The 13,958-nt window shown below is 60.1% G+C and overlaps 2 protein-coding genes across 4 annotated transcripts; one reads left to right on the top strand and one right to left on the bottom strand.

The window, feature by feature from the left end:
- Positions 1-3,836: 3,836 nt before the first annotated feature.
- RASL10A (RAS like family 10 member A) lies at positions 3,837-6,468 on the top strand. Its single transcript, XM_037153358.2, has 3 exons — positions 3,837-4,446; positions 5,458-5,582; positions 5,880-6,468. The coding sequence occupies exons 1-3, from the start codon at positions 4,228-4,230 to the stop codon at positions 6,145-6,147; spliced, it is 612 nt and encodes a 203-aa protein (XP_037009253.1). The 5' UTR covers positions 3,837-4,227; the 3' UTR covers positions 6,148-6,468.
- Positions 6,469-6,668: 200 nt separating this feature from the next.
- On the bottom strand, positions 6,669-12,091 carry GAS2L1 (growth arrest specific 2 like 1). 3 transcript variants are annotated; one of them, XM_053669939.1, is made up of 7 exons: positions 11,985-12,091; positions 11,153-11,264; positions 10,398-11,068; positions 8,985-9,092; positions 8,800-8,896; positions 8,543-8,714; positions 6,669-8,001 (listed from the first exon to the last, which is right to left on the bottom strand). In XM_053669939.1, exons 2-7 carry the CDS (start codon positions 11,157-11,159, stop codon positions 6,966-6,968), a joined length of 2,091 nt encoding a protein of 696 aa, XP_053525914.1. In that variant the 5' UTR covers positions 11,160-11,264; positions 11,985-12,091; the 3' UTR covers positions 6,669-6,965. The 3 variants fall into 3 exon arrangements, with proteins under 3 accessions (XP_053525914.1, XP_037009239.2, XP_037009240.2); XM_037153344.2 differs by lacking the exon at positions 11,985-12,091 and adding an exon at positions 11,416-11,545; XM_037153345.2 differs by lacking the exon at positions 11,153-11,264.
- Between the last annotated feature and the right edge of the window lie 1,867 nt (positions 12,092-13,958).

Here is a 13,958-nt window from a genome sequence, read left to right as displayed (position 1 = left end):
TTTTTTTTTTTAATATTTTTTTAAAATATTTTATTTATTTATTTTTCAAGAGAGGGGAAGGGAAGGAGAAAGAGTGGGAGAGAAATATCAATGTATGGTTGCCTCTTATGCATCCCTTGCTGGGAACTGGCCTGCAACCCAGGCATGTGCCCTGACTGGGAATCGAACCACAATAATCTGGTTCACAGGCCTGCACTCAATCCACTGAGCTATGCCAGCCAGGGCTAAAAAAAAAAATATTTTATTTAATTATATTTAGAGAGGAAGGGAAGGAGAGAGAGAAATATCAATGTATGGTTGCCTCTCCTGCGTCCCCTGCTGGGAACTGGCCTGTGCCCTGACTGGGAATCAAACCACAATCCTCTGGTTTGCAGGCCTGCGCTCAATCCACTGAGCTACACCAGCCAGGGCTGAAAGGTTGCTACTTCTATTAGCAGTCAGGGCACTTGCCTGGTTTGCAGGCCAGGTCCCCAGCTGGGGATATGTGAGAGGCAACCAATCGATCCATGTGTCTCCCATACATCGATATTTCTCTTCCTTTCTTTCTCCCTCAGTTTCCCTCTTTCTAAAAATAAAATCTTAAATTAAAAAATTGTTTTATATGCACAAATTCCATCCCCTCCAGCCTTGCTAAACTGGTGTCTCTCTCTCTCTTCGTGTCATCTCATTCCATCCCACAACGATGCTGTGAAGGTAAGACCAATTCGATCCCTTTAAAGGGAAGGGACAGAGGCTTGGAGAGTTTAAGTAACACCCAGATACATCCCGGGAGAGGCTCTCACTTCTGAGGCCGGAAAGCCCTGACTGCATCGCCTCCTTGTGTCCCAATGGCTGTGGACTCTGCTGGCTTTGGGGGGCTGACCAGTTATACTCGATGGGCAGCGGCACTGCGGTGGTGACCAAGGACCCACTATAGGCCAGGCATCCATGTGGTCAGGGTAATCCCCACTCAGGGCCTGGGACAAGAGGTGTGGAGCTGTAATTCATGGTCAGGATAGACCACGATTAATGGCCAGCGAGTGGCCTAGATGGCTGGGCCAGAGGAGTCCAGAGCAAATGCCACTGGAAGCTGGTTGCAATCCAAGGAAGGGAATTAGGCCAGTTAGGAAGAAGCTGTGTGGCAAAGGCTGGGACTTGGGGTGGTGGGCACCCAGCTGGCTGGCTTTAGGTGGCTTTTAGCAATGAACCTGGGGACGCAAAATCCCCACACAGTGCGTGTCCCTGGCTAGGCCCTCTCAACCGCCCCTCCGCCCACCCCACTTTCTGTGACTAATCCTCTAGGGCTCAGCTCAGGTGTGTCGCCAGGTCCTTCCTGGACCCCCATCCTTGGGCGGGCTGGTGCACCCTGGGGCCCGTCAGGACCCTGGGCCTGAGCCAGCCCAGTGCTCCTGTTTCTACCTGTCTGTGCCTGGCTGTCTCCCTCGGCAGCCACGGAGGGTGGGCCTGGTGCCCAGCGTTCAGTCCTGGTGCTGAGGGAGCACATGCATGGGTGCTTGGTGGGTGCTGCCTGGAGCACTGCAGGGGAGGCACAGGAGAGGTGCGGCAGCAGCCAGCAGCCCGGCTGCCTCTCCTTAGGGAAGGGGGGAGGGGTCGATGAGAGAAAATCCAAAACTTACATCGAGGGCAGACAGGCAGCCCAAGGTGTCTGGCTAAGCCGGGCAACAGCTGCTCACTCCTGTCACTGCTTAGCTCAGCCCCCCTGCTGACGGGATCTTCCTCAAAGTCCCTCCCCACAGGGCCACAAATGTCCTGCTCCTGAAGCCCCGCTAGCCCCTGGGCCCAGATGAAGTTGGGCTCCTCAGGAAGTCAGGCTCGGTGGCCCCGGGTCCTGGGTTCCGGTGTCCGTGCTGCCACTCTCCTTCTGGACAATGTTGGGCAAATCATGGCATCCCTCTGAGCCTCAATGAGCACGCACCTATGGGCCAGGGCTTGGCGCACCACTGGTCCTTCAGAAACAGCAGCTGCTGCCAGCGATGCTGATGGAAGGGTTTCCTAAGGCATGTGTAACCCCTGCCGCGTCTATGGGGCTTTGTGGGAACTTCAGGATGTGCCCTGTTCTGAGTGCACTCCATCATTCCAAAACCACACACTGAGAAACCACACTGGGACCTGGAGAAGCCCCCCCTCCCCAGCAGCCCCGGTGACTGCTCCTGCAGAAGCCCTGCCCGAGAAGACACTCTGTTGGAAAGTGCAGCTGGCTCCCAAGGGTGGGCAGGAGCAAGAAGAGAGGGTGCCCCAGGCTGGGGAGAGGGCCCCACTGAGGGCCTTAAGGAAGACTAGTCTGATGAGAGTGAGCCCCACACCCTGCTGAGCACCCAAAGGGAAGGGAGCCTTAGTCCATTTATTCCCTGCCTTGTTCCCCAAAGGTGATGAGGTGGTTCACAAAACCCAGTAGCCTGGAAAGTTCCAGAGTGAGAAGCGAAAATAGTGGCAGGAAAGGAAGACAAAGCCAGGAGTCGCCACTCACTGGGCCCGAAGACCGGGAACAACTGCCAAAGGTAGTCACAAATCTGACTCTGAGCTCCCTACTGGCCGAGGAGAAAAGGGAAAGCAGGCTCAGGTCCCTGATCCAACGTGGGAGAGTATAAGCTCACCCCACACCCTGAAGAAACCCCCTCCGGTTGCCATCATCTGCTCCCTGTAGGCTGCGCCCCTCCCCACCTCAGGGTTTAGCTCCCGGTCCTGCCTCCACCACCACCACTCCCCTGCCGCCCCAGCTGAGGTGGCCATGTTTGTGTGCTTACAGTTCCTAGATCCCATGTACTCTGGAACCTTCTCTCCTGAAATAGGACTCCCCCCCCCCCTTCTTTTAAAAACCCATCTCAGCATCGTGGCTCGCAGTGAGCGAAACCCTCAGCCAGTGCAGAAACAGGGGAGTGTGCCTTCCACCCAGTACCTACCCCCGGGCGGAGAAGCGGGAGCCCCTCTGCAGGGAGGAGGCAGGCGGAGAGGGCACCTGGGCGAGCCCAGACTTGCCAAGCCTGACGGGGAAGGAGCTTCCATCGGCTCTGGGGAGGGAGGATTTGAGCTTTGAGGGAGCTACAGGTGGAGACTCGGGCAGAAAATTTGGCTTTAGTAGTGGCCGAGGTGGTGGCAACCAATTTCTAAATCTTTCAGCCTTGCTTGTTTGGGCAGGGATTTGCGACGGAGCTGATGCGCGACCTGGTGCGTGCTGGGCTCAGCACCCGCTGTCCCGCCCTCCCTTGGTGATTGCCGTTTGACATATTCTGCAGCGCTGACCATTTACTTCTGTGGGCAGAGGAAGGTGGGAGGGCTCCTCAGAGGAGACCACCTGGCTGCTAGTCAAGGGTCACCCACTGCCCCTCAACTTTGGAGAGTGCTCTTAATCAGATGGAGATTCCAGGCTGAGGCTGCAGATTCAGGGATCACCTACCTAACAGCTTAGCAAGGGGCCCAGCCCTATAGTAGGTTCTCAAGAAATGATGTCTGCTTTTGATGGATGCGGAGCAGAGAGCCAGCGCAGTGCGGAGACTCGCCCAAGGTCACACGGCGGGAGCCATGTCCGACCCGGGGCGGCCCGAGTCCGGCGGGCCGGGGTTTGTCTGAAACCAGCTTCGGGGAGCGGTGTAAGGAGGAGCGGACGCGGACGTGGGCGAGAAGGGCTTCTATTTTTGAGCGGATGAGAGAAGCGCGGTGCGCGGAGGGGCTGGGTCCCTCCCCGGGCTCCCAGCGCCCCAGTCACCTTCCCGCGACCCTTCCCGGGAGGGGCGTCCCGAGCGGGTAGGGGGAGGTGGGAGGGGCAGCAGGCGGTTACCTCATCGCCTCGCTCGCGCCGCCGGCTGGGGCGGCGACTCCAGGCGCCCGATCCGGAGAAGGACGGAGGGATCGCAGCGCCGAGAGGCAGCACCGGCCCCAGCGCTCCGCTCCACTGCGGGACCCTCGCGGCGAGGAGGTGGGATCTCAGTGCTGCCCGCTGCGCCTCCAGTCGCGCTGCGGGGCGGGGGCCGTGTCTGCGCGTCGGGTCTCTTGTCTCCGAGCTTCGGTACCCGCTGGAGCCGCTCGTGCGCCCGTCGTCGGCCTGCTCCGCTGTCTGTCTGACCTCCCGCCGCCAGCTCAGTCCTCTGGCCTGATCTCTCCGGCCCCGGCTGCTCCAGCGGGCGATGAGCTCAATGGGACCGGGGCACACCGGGCAGGGCGCGCGGGGCGCACGGAGCGGCGCCGGCCCATGAGGCTTCCCAGAGCAGGGCGCGGCAGCGCGCGCCGGCCATGGGGGGCAGCCTGCGGGTGGCCGTACTGGGAGCCCCGGGAGTGGGTAAGACGGCCATCATCCGCCAGTTCCTGTTCGGCGACTACCCCGAGCGCCACCAGCCCACGGATGGGCCGCGCCTCTACCGGCCCGCGGTGCTGCTCGACGGCGCTGTCTACGACCTGAGCATCCGCGACGGTGATGGCGCTGGACCCGGTCAGAGCCCCCGGGGTCTAGAGGTAGCGGCTCGAGGGTCGAAGAGGGGTGTGTCAATGTGCGTGTGTGGGTGGGGTGGGGGTCGGCATATACCAGCGTGTCCGCGTGGGCAGCCCCATGATGCCCAACTGCGTGCACAGACTGAAGGATGAATACGTGTCCTGGTGTTTGTGTGTCTCTCCCTTCTTGCTGGCCTGGAGGTGCACAAGACCAGGCCCAAGGCTGGGCGATTTTGCAAAGTGGTTCTTTCTCGTATAAGTGCCTCTGTATTTGCCTGCCTCCGCTGGTGGGTCAGGATTAGTGCGTGGTGGAGCGTAGTCGGGCCTCCCCCAGGGGTGAGCATTGTGAATTTGGGGCCTTGAACAGAGCCGCAGTGGGAAAGTTGGGGCCAGACACAGGGGTGTAGTTTCTTGGGGGTGAGGATGTTATTCTCTGCTCCCTCATTTCTGTGACCTGGAGCAAAGGCTCGTGCAGGAATTCGTGTAAAGTCCAGGACAGACACTGAATCCTTGGAACTGGGTGCCTGGGAGAGGTGGAGGGGCAAAAGCAGGCAGGACTGAGCAGGGTTTCCAGGAGGGGCGGCATTTGGGCAGACCCTGAAGTTTTGACTAAAAGTGGCAAAAACATCCCAGGTGGAAATAAAATAATGTGTTTAGACCTGGAGACCTAAACGTTTACAGCTGCCCACAATAGGCCCCGTGCTTTGGAATTAGTTTTAGGGGCGGTAGGAACCGCCCAGATCGTGCGGGGAGGAGGGGCCTGATCCAGTTGAAAGCTGGGAAGAGGGGGAAACTAGAGGGCAGAGAGGAGGCCGAGAGTGAAGTAGGGCTGGTGGTTGACCGACTTCAGGCACGGTTTGGACATTTTTACCCTGGTGTCCGTGGGAATTCGGGGGGGACAGGGCTCACAGAGGAGGATGGGGACCACCGAGGTCTGAGAATGAACTGTGGGTTTAGCGTCAACGCCCCTGCAGAAGGTCGCGGCGCAGGAGAGTGGGGAAAGGGCGCCGGCAAACCCCAGCCTCCCGCCCCCAGGAGTGGCCAGATCCTAAAGACTGGAGCCTGCAGGACACGGACGCCTTCGTGCTCGTCTATGACATCTGCAGCCCAGACAGCTTCGACTACGTGAAGGCGCTGCGGCAGCGAATTGCAGAGACCAGGTGAGGTTGAGAGGATGCAGCTGGGTTGAGGGGTGGTGAGGAGGAGGGGGGCTTTTTGTCAGTTTGGTCAGGCCTTTGCCTGAAGGGAGTGAGTGGGTTCTTTCGCCATTGCGGGCCTGGTCTCAGGCTTGCTGGGCCAGGCCTTTGTCTGTGGGAAGGTCTTTGGCCCACACAGGGCCTGGTGTTTGCTTGGGGGTGTCTGGCCGCAGGAGAAGATGCTCTTGTGTGTATAAGCCCACTAGGGGAATTACTTCAGGGTCCTTAGCACCATAGCCCTTATTCCCATCTGGCCCCCAGGCCGGCAGGCGCGCCTGAGGCACCCATCCTCGTGGTAGGCAACAAGCGGGATCGGCAACGGCAGCGCTTTGGGCCTCGGCGCGCACTGGCTGCCCTGGTTCGCAGGGGCTGGCGCTGTGGCTACCTCGAGTGCTCAGCTAAGTACAATTGGCACGTGCTGCGTCTCTTCCGCGAGCTGCTACGCTGCGCTCTGGTGCGCGCGCGGCCTGCACACCCAGCCCTCCGCCTACAGGGGGCGTTGCATCCCGCACGCTGCAGCCTCATGTGACAAAAGTGGACCATGACTCTGATTGGGAACGGGCATTTTGACTGGAACAACAGGGGACCTGGACTGGACGGATTTGTCAACTATTTTCGGATTGGACAGGACAACCTCTTCCCTGATTGGATGAGGAAAGCTCCCACCCTGTCTCCTGGAGGACAACAGGCCTCTCTTTGAATCTCATTGGACCCAGCCAAGGCCCCATTAGGACAAGATCAGCCTTTTCTGGGATATGATCTCATTGGATGGAATGAACTTGACTATGAATCTGATTGGAAGCCCCCAGACTGCTCCTGGAGCCCTTATCGGACAAAATCATAAGTCATATATCTCAGGAGCTAATAAAGGGGAAAACAATTCAAGTGCACCTGGAATTTCTGGGATAGGATAACCAGCCGTAAGCCTAAAACAAGCTGCCAGGCTTTGCCCCCAACAACCAACTCCCGAATCTCAACACGTAACTGGGGCCCCCCAAAGGGTATGATGGCCCTAAGGATGAGTCCCCAAGAAGCAGACACAAGTGGCTGGAACAAAACTTTACTGTCAGGCTCTGCAGGGCCACAGGGCCTCAGAAAGGTCCTCACTGGGCTGGCCCAGCCTCCTCTAAGGCATTCAATAATATTAGTAATTAAATAGCAACACCAATCCCCCAGTCGGAATGTACAACAGAGGTCCCATTGTGCCATGTGGTCCTAAGGGGTCTGGTCCCATGAGGTCTGGTCCCCAAGAGGCGCAAGGGTGGGGATGTTCCCTGATGCAGAGGGGTTAAGGCCACAAAGGAAAAGGAGGGGGAAGTGGGGCCTGGGGGCAGCTGGGCTGGTCCATTACATCCAGGAATCTGGCTCAGCCCTTGGGCTGACTGAATGCAAGGTGTGCCAGGCCCCAGGCACCGTGGGTCCAGATGGGCGGCGGGGGCCCCTAGGTGTGGGGATTCGTGAAGGTTTTTGGTCTGGCTGTGAGTCCATCCGGCCCCGTGCCCAGGTCCTCGGGGGCTCAGGGCCAGCCAGGTGGCTCCCAGATGCATCTGGAAGTCCCCCCACAGCAGGGCAGGGGCTACCTTCATCAGAAGAGCTAGACAGGGCTGGACCTCGGCACCCAGGCAGCCCATTGGCCATCCGGCCAGAGTCCCCCGGTTGGCCACACTTGCCACCCAGGATGCTGAGGGACGAAGAGGAGGAGCTGGTGGAACAGTAGGCTGAGTCGGGAGCTGGAGGGTCTGGGGCCCGAGCTAGGTCAGGGGCTGGTCCAGGGGGGGTCCCACCAACAACAGCCTCAAGAGCTCGGGCATTGGCCAAGAACTCCTCTTCCAGGCGCCTGAACAACTGCTGCTCGTGCTGCGGATCAAGCTGCAGGGGGGTGCGGAAGACACTGGCCGGTGTGGTGCCCAGCTCTGGACTGGGGCTAGGGACCCGGGGAGGCCGGGGCGCTGCAGGGCTGCAGGAACGGGGAGTGTGGGGGCTGCTCCTGCCAGAGCCCCCACTGCCCCTACCCCGTGGCACCCACAGGTGCTGCCCATCTCGGTCCCTGCGTACAAGCAGCACAGCATGCTCCTCGCGGCTCTGGCTCCGGGCCCTTCGGGCAGGACTAAGGGTTGACAGCTGGGCTCGCCTGCCTCCTGGGGCCTCCCGGGGCCGGCCCCGATCCAGCTGGTCTCGGGACTGGCTTCGAGGGGCAGGTGGCCGTCTAGGGGAGGCTGGGGTGCCTGTGGTCAGCCGCCGGCTGGGTCGTTCCCTCGGGGGGCCAGTGCTTGAGTCATCACTTCGGGCACCAAGTGGGCCGCTCTGGGCTGAGGAGGCTGAAGAGTCGCTGTCCCCAGAGTAGCGTCGAGAGCGGGGATGAGGGGGCAGTGGATCCCGGGCCCTGGGCATGGGAACAAAAAGAGATGGGGCATCAGGGAAAGAGGACCAGCGTGCAGAAAGGGGAGGGAGAGGAAGCAGCAGGTTTGTGGTTGGTGGGGGTGGGGAAGGCACCTTCGGTGCTGTGGGGGGTTTTGGTGGGAGTTGTCAAGGGCTTATGTCTGTCCTGGGGACTTCCAGGGAGAAGTGAGACTCTGCAGCAGCTTCCCACAGCCAGGGTCCCTACCCCCACAGCTACCCCAAGGCAGTGGAGGAAGCAAGGCCTCTGGGGCCCTGAGCTCCCCCTCCCGAGCCCTTCTGTTTCCTGGGCAGGCCAGAGGGAAGCAGGGTTGGACTGGCTGCCACCCAGCCCCAGGGCCCGCCCCAGCTGTGTTGTTAGTTTGGTTGGGTTGCCATGGAGATGGGAAGCTAGGCCTGCCCCCACCCACGGGAACTATTCCCAGGGTGTGAGTCACTCTGGAGCACAAGCTCCTCCAACCAGGCCAGGGCAGACGTCCCCGTCCCCACCCCCTAGACCCCTCGTCTCCAAGCCCTTTGCCTCTCACCTGAGTGAGGTCTCAGGCCCCTCCTTGGAACTTCGTAAGCTGGTGGGTGTCACCTCTGGCCGGGAGCCTCGCCGCTCACCCCCTGGGGTTGGGCTACCAGCTCGGGGGCTGGGGGTGGGTGACCCCCTCTGGGGGGAGAAGGTCTGGGCCCTCGGCTGGGGTGGGCGGTGCACTGCAGGGAGGAGACAGGTGGCATGTGAGTGGTGGAGCCACAGATAGGAGCCGCCTGCCCGCCTGCCCCTGCCTCGGGCACTGACCTGTAGAGGAGCAGCGGCAAGGGTCGTGCTTGTCTAGGTAGTGCTCCAGCGTGTCCCAGCCACCACCCACTCGAACCATCACATGGCTCCTCAGCACCTGTGGGAGGCCAGCAGGGCACAGTCCATCCTGTGGGCTGGCGGCCCACCCGATGGACTGCCGCCTCCGGGTAGCCCCCCAGTCTTACCCGTACAAAGATAAGCAGGCTGGAGTCTCCCACGCGGTACTTCCCCTCCGAGATCTTGATCATGGGAAATTGGTCTGGGCAGGTGCAACGGCCCAAGATCTCCCTCACCTGAGGCCAGAGAGGAATGGCTGGAGGTCAGGGGTTAAGTCCCTCCTCCTAGAGAATGATGTCAGCCACTCTAGGGTCAAGAGGAAGGAAGTCCTTCCGGGGAATGGGGGGCATGACTGTTGCCCCAGACTTGGTACAACCTCTACACTTGACCTTTCACCAGCTCTCCTTCCCCTTTAATGGGCAAGGAGAACGAGACGATAGGGTAGTGATCAGGTCAGGATCTGGGACTCCTACAAGGCATATTCCCAAAGCCTCTGAGCCTGGGGGCACCCTGGAGCTATGTTCACTCTCCCTTCACCCACTTCACAGACATGAAGACTGAGGCCCAGGGGGAGGCCAGGTCCCAGGAGAAGGCAGATCCTAGGGGCTCACAGCACAGTGAGGCAAGGGTGATGCAGACACACTAACATGCACACTCAGGCCACCTGCCTGTTGAGCATATATCTGCCCACATGTCCCTTCATGCCCGAGCTGCCAGGCTGGCTATGCGGCAGCCCCACCTACCGCTCCGCCCACCCACAGCAGAGCCGGAGGAAATGAGCAGGTGGAGCTTTGGGTGACCCTGGCCCAGGACAGGGGTGGGTGGGGTGGCAGCCTCTGCCCACGCCATCCGGCTACCCCCCTCCAGGACAGGCACATCATAGCCCTAACCTTTTGATAAGAAGGAAACTCTAGGCCTGGCTGCGGGGGTGTCAGGGACACGTAGGTCCCGGGAGAAGGAGGAGGGAGCTGGGGGCATGGTCCGGTACCTCCTGTGCTCAGAGTAGAGCTAATGCCATAGCTCCCAGCAGCCACAGCAGCCCTGGGCTTGGCTTCCCAGACAAATGATGTGCTTGGGGCCTTGGGAACTTCCCTGGGCACCACTGAGTACCTACTGTGTGCCAGGCACCTTGCTCAGGGCCAAGGGTTACAGAGACCCACTCAACCTCAAGCAACATGAATGAAACTGTCTAGTAGTTGAATAAGGGCACCCAGAGGGGATCAAATCATGTGGCCCTGGATGAAGACAGACACAGCCCTTAGCTGGTGCCTGCTTTGCACACAGGGAAGGGGGTCAGCCATGCTGCGGAGCTCACGTTTTGTCCCAAGCCAGCTGGGCCACAGGACCTCACCCAACACCTCTCCCCCTCTGCAGGCCTGCATATCTCCTCAGGAGCCAGGTACACACTTGGTGCTCAACACACTCACCCTTTCCACGGGGCAGGCTGTCCTGCAAAGAGGTTCAGGGACTAGCTGTGGGCACTAGCGCTGGTTCCTGGTAAAACGTGCAGGGTAAGAGCATAGCAGGGCCACTGAACTCACCAGTTCATCGAGGTTGCGGAGGTCCATGGGCGTCATGCGGGGCCCACGGGCGGGAACCCCTGGTGCAGCAGCAGTTCCGGGGGTGTACTCCTCAGCAGCGGGGGCGTCGGGGGCACTGGGGGCGGAGGGTACAGCACGCAGCTCCTGCTCAATCTCCTGTTCAAACTGCACAAGGCGAGGAGCAAGCAAGCCGAGGCGGGCCCCACGCCGAGCCACCTCCAGCAGGCAGAGCACCACGCTCTTCTCATTCTTTCGCAGCACCAGGTCCTCCGTCTCAAACATGAGCACTTCGGGCACTCCCAGCTCCGCTCGGCACCAGCCGATGAAGGTGGCCACGTTGTCTCGGGCCATGAAGGAGCCGGGCACCACGCTATGAGCCTGGAAAGCCACACCTCGAACTGGGCGGGCAGCAGCCAAAGCACGGGCAGCCTCGGTGACAGCGTTGGCATGATGGCACAGAGTGGTGCCGGTGGCCAGGCCCGTCAGGAAGCCATCGCCGCCACTGGGCAGCCCCAGTCCGTACAAGGCATTGAGCCACTCAGCCAGGTCCTCCTTCATGGCCTCCACATAGGCCTCACTTGAGCGGAACGGCCTCACGCTCTTGGCTGCCGAGCTTGCAATGCCTGCCACTGGGTCCGCCATGCCAAGGCCAGCCGCCGAGTGCCGAGTCACTGTGGGCAGGGACACAGATAGGATGGCTGTGAGGACCCAGCAGGCACTCGATACAGATTGAACCACTGACCACCTGTACCCACCTGTCATTTCAGGCTAAATGCCTGGGTGGACCCCTGGCTGTGAGAAATTTCTCTGTGCCTCAGTTTTCTCATCAGTGAAATGAGCACAATACTATTACCTTCCTCTTCAGACCTAAAGGGATAGTTTTTATAAATGATTTAGTGTCCATAAGCGTTTGCTGTTTGGCTACTTTGGGGGAACCTGGCTGAGTCCGCCTCGCTGCCCGCTGTGACAGGGTTGGAGCCCAGCCCTGAAGAGATGCAGCCCACCGCCCCAGACTCACAGTGGAGGCGAGCAGCCAGGTCCTAACTCAGGCAGGGGTTGGCACCATTGCTCCGGGATGCTGTGCACCCCACCTCCTCCTGGAAGGTCTGAGGTCCTCCCACAGCCTCCTTCCCTCAGGACTGTGTCATTCTAACAACGACATAACAGCTACAGTAACAACCGCAAGGACATGCACGGATATTGGCCAGGGCCGAGAAAATTATCTCCATTTTACAGATAAGGAAACTGAGGCGCAGAGAGGGTAGGAACTCCACCAAGGTCGCAGACCTGTGGGTGATGAAGCTTGGGCCCAGCTGATCCCAAGCCGTGATTAGGAAACCGCTGGCCACGGCCAGGCCCCGCCTCCCCGGAGCCTCCCCAGAGCCTCCCCGGAGCCCAGGCTGGTGTGTGCCGGGACTCTGAACGGTCTCCTTCGGCTGACCAGCCCTTCCGGACTTGGGCCCAGAGAGGGTCTGGGGCTGCCCAAGGTCACACAGCCCGGAGGAACTGAGGCCGCCGCCGCTGCCGCCCGGTTCTCCATCATTGCGCACCCGAAAGGCAGGGGTCGCTGGGGGTCCCCGTGCTCACCTGGCTCATCCCGCGGCCTCGGGGAGCATCGCCCCGGCAGAGGCAGGGGCCGGAGCTGGGCCGGACGGCCGCCGCCCGAGCCACAGCGATCCGGTCCCGCCACTGCAGCCACTGCGCTGGTCTCAGCCCCGCCTCCTTGGAATTTGGATCCGGCCCGGAGGGGGCGGGTGGGGCCGCGCTCTTAAAGGGGCCGTGCAGTTCCCGTCCTGGCAGGGCGTGCTCAGGGAGGAGCTGGAGTCGCCAGACTGGGGGCCGGGCCAGGAACCTGATCAGAGGGCCTGGTCCACCGGGGCAGAGGTGGGACAGATCCCCCAGATGACCCTACCACCCTAGATGTCCCATCCTCATCCAGGCTAGTCCCCACAGTCCCTTCTACCCTCTTTGGTCTTCTGGGGAGGGGGTTGGACGCTTCTAATCACACCCCTCCCGCTATTGTGGCCTCCCTGGAGAAGGCTGCAGGGCCCGTTCCCAAGAGGAAATCCGGAAGCGATAGAGGCTGGGGGCTGCAAAGTCACCTCCGGCTGGAATGGACCTCCCTAGTCAGATAAATGAGGCCACCCTGCCCACCGGGGTTTAGAGCTTTCTGTTTGCAGTGCTAGCCTCAGGGCAGGGAGTGGAGGATGGCCGGTTGTGCCCACTCACTGTCCTGTTCCATAATGAATGTTCATGCTTAACCCTGAGCCCCTTTCTTGGATGGGGACACTGAGGCTTAGAGGGTAGGTAAGGGGCTGAGGCCTGCGGGTCTGACCCTGTGACCCCTTGCCTTACAAGCTGGGGAAGGACCAGTCCTGACCACTTTGACCACTTCTGGCTGCCTAGGATAGGGGAGAGGAGGGTGTAAGGCAGCAGCCCCATCAGCCTGACTCTGGAGGGTTAACCCCCCGCTGGGTTTTTTTTTTCTCAAACTGTAGAGGAGGGACCTGACTGGGATCAGCGGGAAATCCTGCCCCCTGCTGCTGCTGGCTGGGCGGGGACACCAGGCCTGGCTGGGCAGCAGCCTTGCTGGCCAAGGCGGGGCCAGCTTGGGATGGGGGGTGGGGGAGCACTGCCAACAATAGCCAAGGTTCAGAGCTTTAATAAAGCCCCTACAGTGGGCCAGACCTGTTCTGTGCCCTTGACCTGAGGTCACCTCTATGAGGGACACTTTTATGCCCAAACTAGAGCCCAGTCAGGAGGGCAGCCAGAGCTGGGGAGCATTCTCATTCTGGGACCAGGGGCACTGGCTGAGAACTGCTGCATGCCAGACCTGCCAGGGCCAGCCACTCACAAGCACCATCTCGTCAACTCCTCATGACCTTTCAGAAAGTGGGCTTTCGCCCCCTATGCCCTAGATACCTAGGTGGTGCAGGTCCCACTCTACCGTCCCCCCACCACAGAGTGAGAAGGGCCCACAGGAACTGACAGTAATGGCTGTCACTGAGGAGGCACCGGTGGTGTACTGAGTGTCTTGGCACTAGAAACCAAGAGCAAAAAGCAGGGGACAAAACAGCCAGTTCCCATTGCCGGCCTGGGAAGGAGGGAGAGGTCGAGCCAGGTAAAGGGGATCGGGACTCCAGAGTGGATTGGGGGGGTGGGAGGGGCCTGCAATTCTGAATCAATGGAGGAGGTTTGGATAAAGGGAGCTGGGTGGGTGGATGTCTGGACAGAGGGCTTTTCAGGAAGAGGGGATAGACTGTGCAAAGGCCCTGAGGTGGGCATGCACCTGGTGTGTTGAGGAAAGAGTGAAGAGTCCCATGTCGCCGTAAGACACATTGAAACCTAGAGAGAATGTTTCATGAGTTTTTTTGTTTTTGAGCCAAACTTACCACAATTGCCAGAAAGCAAAATCTCAACGGATTGAGCATTACTCCAGAGAATGGCAGTATAACAATTTATTTCATACATTCCAGTCAGAGCAGAAGATATTGGGGAGTTACATGAAGTCCACTGGTGACAGATTACGGAGGCAGGAGAAGGCAAAGCCAGGGAATCTCT

This window comes from Artibeus jamaicensis, unplaced genomic scaffold, assembly GCF_021234435.1.
Source record: "Artibeus jamaicensis isolate MK-2021 breed Jamaican fruit bat unplaced genomic scaffold, CSHL_Jam_final contig_525, whole genome shotgun sequence".
Lineage (NCBI taxonomy): Eukaryota > Metazoa > Chordata > Mammalia > Chiroptera > Phyllostomidae > Artibeus > Artibeus jamaicensis.
The sequence above is the reverse complement of the archived record's forward strand: the minus strand, read 5'-3'. Positions and strand labels throughout refer to the sequence as shown.